The 5,240-nt window shown below is 50.1% G+C and overlaps 1 protein-coding gene across 1 annotated transcript; it reads left to right on the plus strand.

The window, feature by feature from the left end:
• Positions 1 to 406: 406 nt before the first annotated feature.
• Positions 407 to 4,378, plus strand: LOC140933202 (uncharacterized). Its single transcript, XM_073382716.1, has 2 exons — positions 407 to 1,742; positions 1,794 to 4,378. The coding sequence occupies exons 1-2, from the start codon at positions 407 to 409 to the stop codon at positions 4,376 to 4,378; spliced, it is 3,921 nt and encodes a 1,306-aa protein (XP_073238817.1).
• Positions 4,379 to 5,240: the final 862 nt, after the last annotated feature.

Genomic DNA, 5,240 nt, shown 5'->3' on the forward strand with positions numbered 1-5,240 from the left:
GGTTTAGCTGGTTTAGGCGGTTTCACCTTTTTCTGAGCCGCCCGCTTTTCTCGTTTCTGCTGCAACAATCGCTCTTTGTTTTTCACATACCACTCGTGTTTCAACTGTTTCGCCTTCTCGGGATTTTTGTTGGGCATTCTCAAACGCAACTGACGTCTGTTCTGATGGACAGACTTTATCTAAGGTTCCATCGGCCAATCACCGATCTCGGTCCAGGCCTAGAGGCGATGGAAGGAGTCTGTACCCATGGGGGGGACCCCCCTAAATCTTCTTCTGGTCGATCAAACCCCCTCACCTGACTCTCACCTGAGCTGGGTCCACCAATCCCAGCGCAGGCGAGATCACGTGAGAGGGTCTATAAAAGTCCACGTCCAGCGCGGGAAAATTCAAATGGTTTTCCGCTGTCATGGCAGAGGCATATCCATTCAGTGATGATGACGAAGGGGATGCTCTATTGGACCGCGCCTATGATCGGTGGGAACAGTTGGGAGGGGCTGCTGTCCGTGGCCCTCTCTTTCAGTTTACTATGCAACCCATCGGTCGACGACGCCGCTGGCGTGATGTGGTGGAGCGGGCGCAATTCAATGCGCAATTACGACAATTGCGGGATCCTGTCGCTGGGGATAATATTGGGTTGGCGTTGACCGAAGCACTCCATCAAGCCATTGAAACAGAACTGGGCCGCGAGCAGCGACCTGCCCACCATTTTGTGAATTTTGCTATTACAGCGCATGGGTTCACGCATGCTTATCAAACCGCCAATTTTACCGTGGGAGAATTTTTACAACGTACCGCCCGTTTGGATGAAATGTTAGCGACGTTAGCCGGCAAGTTGAACAGCAATGAAGCTTTCAACCCCGACCATGGATTCCAAGTCGATGTGGTGTTTGTGTCTATGCCCGGCCCAGGAACAGGCCATCGTAAACAACGCAATGCTGGACGTCTATGCCTGGATCGAGAAAACAAAAAAAAACGTTGTATCGTCACCATCCGAAACAGAGATGCTTTATGCTGTGCTCGCGCGATCGTCACCATGCGTGCCCACTGCCATAAAGATCAAGGCGTGGATGGGTTTCGTGACTGGGACAATCTCAAACGGGGGCGTCCTGTGCAGTTACGTCAAGCCCAGGCCCTCCATCAGCAAGCAGGGGTGGCTGAGGGACCCTGTGGTTTACCCGAACTCCGTCAATTTCAACAGGCGTTAGGGTCTCAGTATCAACTCTTGGTGATGACCCGGATGAAACCGTTTTTTCTCATCTTCAAAGGCCCTGACGCGCCTCATCCAATCCGTTTACTCAAATCCAACGATCATTTTGATGGTTGTACGTCTTTTCCGGCGTTTGTGAACCGCTCTTATTATTGTCTGGACTGTGAACGAGGGTTCAACACCAACGATCAGACCCATCACAGTTGTCAAGGGAAACGCTGCAAAGCATGTGGTCGATTTGACTGTCCTGATTATGTGCGTGGCACCCGCCCTACGGATTATTGCCCCTTCTGTCATCGCAAGTTTTACGGTGAGCAGTGTAAACGTCATCATGTGGACAGTCGGCAATGTCAATCCATTAAAACCTGTCTCAAATGCCAGGCCCAGTACACCGTCGTCCCTAACCAACGCCATCAGTGTGGGTACGCCAAGTGTCCCGTGTGTCACGAATGGGTGTCTATCCAATACCACAAGTGTTACATTCAACCCGTGGTTGAGAATGAGGAAGAGACTGAACCCACAGAGGAGGGGGGAGGTAGCATGGTGGCGCCACCCCCTCCCCTGTTTGTTTATGCCGATTTTGAAGCCATGCAGAATGCGGAAGGTGTGTTTGTAGCCAATTTGTTATGTTATTCGTCTAGTGAAGAAACGACCATTCATGTGTTGGACGGAGAGGACTGTGCCCTTCAATTTTTGCGCGATTTGGATGATCTCACGGACCTCCCAGACAGCGAGAGTGAGCGGGAGATTCTCGTGGTATTTCACAACTTGAAAGGGTTTGACGGCATGTTCATTCTGCATGAACTGTACCAGCAACAACGCGAGGTGGTGGATCAATTGACCGTGGGTGCTAAAGTGTTGTCCTTCAGGAGTGGACCCCTCAAATTCATTGACTCGTTGTGTTTCCTACCTATGCCGCTGGCCTCGTTTCCCAGCACCTTCAATTTGACCGAATTGAAGAAGGGCTTCTTTCCGCATTTGTTCAATACCCCGGATCATCAACAGTACGTGGGCCGCATCCCCGATTTGGAATTTTACGATCCTGAGGGCATGATGGCCAAAAAGAAAGACGAACTGACGCGTTGGCATGCCGACCAAGTCCGTCGTAACGTGCGTTTTGATTTCCAGCAAGACATGATCGAGTATTGTAAATCAGATGTGGCGCTGTTGAAAGCGGGGTGTGAAGCCTTTCAACAAGAATTTGAACGGCAGGCAGGTTTCAATCCCATGGCCAAATGTATCACCATCGCCAGTGCCTGCAATCTCTATTGGCGCAAGCATCATTTGACCCCCGACACGATCGCTGTCGAACCGCTCCAGGGGTGGCGAGGCGCCCAAGTCAACCAATCCCTCAAGGCCCTACAATGGTTGTACTACCAAGAACACCTTATTCCTAAAGAGGGGGCTAGTGCCGATCGCATTCGTCATGTCCGGAATGGGGGCGAGCAGTTTGTCCGGACCCTTGTGAACAGTTATTTCGTCGATGGCTATGATCCTCTGACCCGCACTGTTTATGAATTTCATGGGTGTCTCTACCATGGCTGTCCCACTTGTTATCCCAGTAGAGACGCCAAACATTATGCCACACCGGATCGAACCGTGGAGGAACTCTATCAGGCCACGCTCTCCAAACGCATGGCCCTGCTCCGAGCAGGCTATACGGTGATCGAAATGTGGGAGTGTGAGTGGGACAAGTTGGTGGCCACGGATGAAGCTGTCCAACGTTTCTTGACGTCATTTGATTTGGCGGCACCCTTGAAACCCCGTGACGCCTTTTTTGGGGGTCGCACTGGTGCGGTGGCGTTGCACGCTGTGGCTGGGGAGAATGAAGAGATACGTTATGTGGATGTGACTTCTCTGTACCCATGGGTGAATAAGAACTGCTCTTACCCTATCGGTCATCCCAAGATCATCACCCAACCTGTCGACCAGTCCCTGGCGTCCTATTTTGGTGTGGCTACGGTGGATATTCTGCCTCCCGCTGGTCTATTCCACCCGGTCTTGCCTGTACGCTGTGGCCAAAAGCTCACCTTTCCTCTCTGCCGTGCCTGTGTCCAGACAGAGCAAGCCCAGCCCATGTTGACCCGAACCCAGTATTGCCCTCATTCGGATGCAGATCGTACACTACGTGGGACCTGGTGTACGCCTGAGCTGGTCAAAGCCGTGGAAAAGGGGTACACCCTGATCAAGATCCATGAAGTCTGGCATTTTCCCCCCGAGCAACGCCAAACGGGTCTTTTCGCTGAGTACGTGAACACTTGGCTCAAACTCAAACAAGAATCCGCGGGGTGGCCCAGTTGGTGTCAGACCCTCGAACAAAAACGCGAATACATTCATCGCTACCAGGAACGGGAGGGGATCCGACTGGACATTGCCAGCATTGCCAAAAACCCTGGTCGCAAGGCCACCGCCAAACTCATGTTGAACAGTTTTTGGGGCAAGTTTGGCGAGCGGATCAACAAACCCACCACCGTCACCGTTCAAAACCCCGCCCATTTGTTCAGCCTCGTTTCTGATGCGGCTCTCGATCTCAGTACGCTCCGCCTCTGTACCGACGATATTTTGGAAGCCGTCTACACCAGTGTCCAAGACAATGCCGTCAAAGGCACTAAGACCAATATCTTTGTGGCGGCGTTTACCACGTGTCATGCCCGATTGAAACTCTACGAGTCCCTGGACACTCTCCAGCAGCAAGTGCTTTATTATGATACCGACAGTGTCGTGTACAAGTGGCGTCCCGGTCAACCCAGTATTGCCACTGGGGATTTTCTAGGCGACATGACGGATGAATTGGATGGGGACGTCATCACCGAGTTCGTTTCGGGGGGCGCCAAGAATTATGGGTACACGACCCGTGGAGGTAAAGTGGTGTGCAAGGTCCGCGGTTTCACGCTGAACGTCCGGGGGTCGGCCATCCTCAATTTTCATACCATGAAAGAGAACATTCTCTCGGAATTAGACTCGCCTCAGGACACTCGCCGAAATTTGAACATTGTCAACCCCTATCATTTCACACGGGATTTGGAAAAGAAACACATTCAAGTGGTTCCGCGCGTGAAGCATTATGGGTTGGTGTTTGACAAGCGCGTCCTCCAGGTGGCTACCCGATCCAGCTATCCCTATGGCTACGAGAGGATTGGGGACGAATTGGATCTGCTCTTAGATTTGTAAAACAATGGGCGTGACGTCATTAGGACCTCACATACGTCCCGGATGTAACTTAGGGTTTACGCGGTACGTTCATTAAAACTCATGCAATGATGTTGTCCTCAATAGAGTGTGTTTTTATTGACTTCCGGGGACTGGGGTTGACTTGCGTATGCGTCCCATTTGTACCCAGGTTCTACGCGGTCCTTCAAAACTATGCCAAGTATGCGGCTCCATCTCTTGGGTGGGGTCACGTGATTTTTATGCCCATATTTGGGAGCTTTGACGTCATTGAAGTCACATGGGCTGTATGCTTGATTCTGATTGGTCGAGAAAAATTTTGCTGCGCTGTGATTGGTTGGGACCTATTGGAGACCCCCTTACTACTACTATCGGTTTTGTTTCTGGTAAATACTACATGTAGTTAATTTTTTCTAGGAACGTTTTACACCAGAAATTCACACAGTTGTTGTCTTTAGTTTTTTGCAATTTTTTCTTAGCTTTCCAGCTTTGTACTTACAACTTCTCAAACGATACCAGCAGGAAAAAGGGAAACTCAGTACTAAAATGTGGAGAACAACACTTTTTAAAAGAGAGAGAGAGGCTGAGTAAGTTCCATTCTCTGTTTTTGCAAATCGCTGTTTGCAGCCCTATGGCCAGTTTTGCGTAATTCTTGTGGTGTCGTGGACGTTTCCTATGAGTTTACAGATGTAATAAACAGAGATTTTTTAGCAATCAGAACGCGCGTACTATATCGTTTACTTTTATAATACTAGATGTTTGCACGCCGCATGTTTCCTGTTTTTTTAAATGGCAATTAGAAATTTGAACTGTTTTTGGTGATAAGATTCCTAGACTATTGGACGTGCTGCCTACACTTATCTGC

This window comes from Porites lutea, chromosome 4 (genome assembly GCF_958299795.1).
Source record: "Porites lutea chromosome 4, jaPorLute2.1, whole genome shotgun sequence".
Classification (NCBI taxonomy): Eukaryota; Metazoa; Cnidaria; class Anthozoa; order Scleractinia; family Poritidae; genus Porites; species Porites lutea.

What these genes read in the sequence shown, in the direction of transcription:
- LOC140933202 (XM_073382716.1), top strand. Translation starts at nt 407, where the DNA reads ATGGCAGAGGCATATCCATTCAGTGATGATGACGAAGGGGATGCTCTA. An exon ending in ACCCACAGAGGAGGGGGGAG is followed by an intron (nt 1,743 to 1,793) that starts GTAGCATGGTGG and finishes CCGATTTTGAAG; the next exon opens with CCATGCAGAATGCGGAAGGT.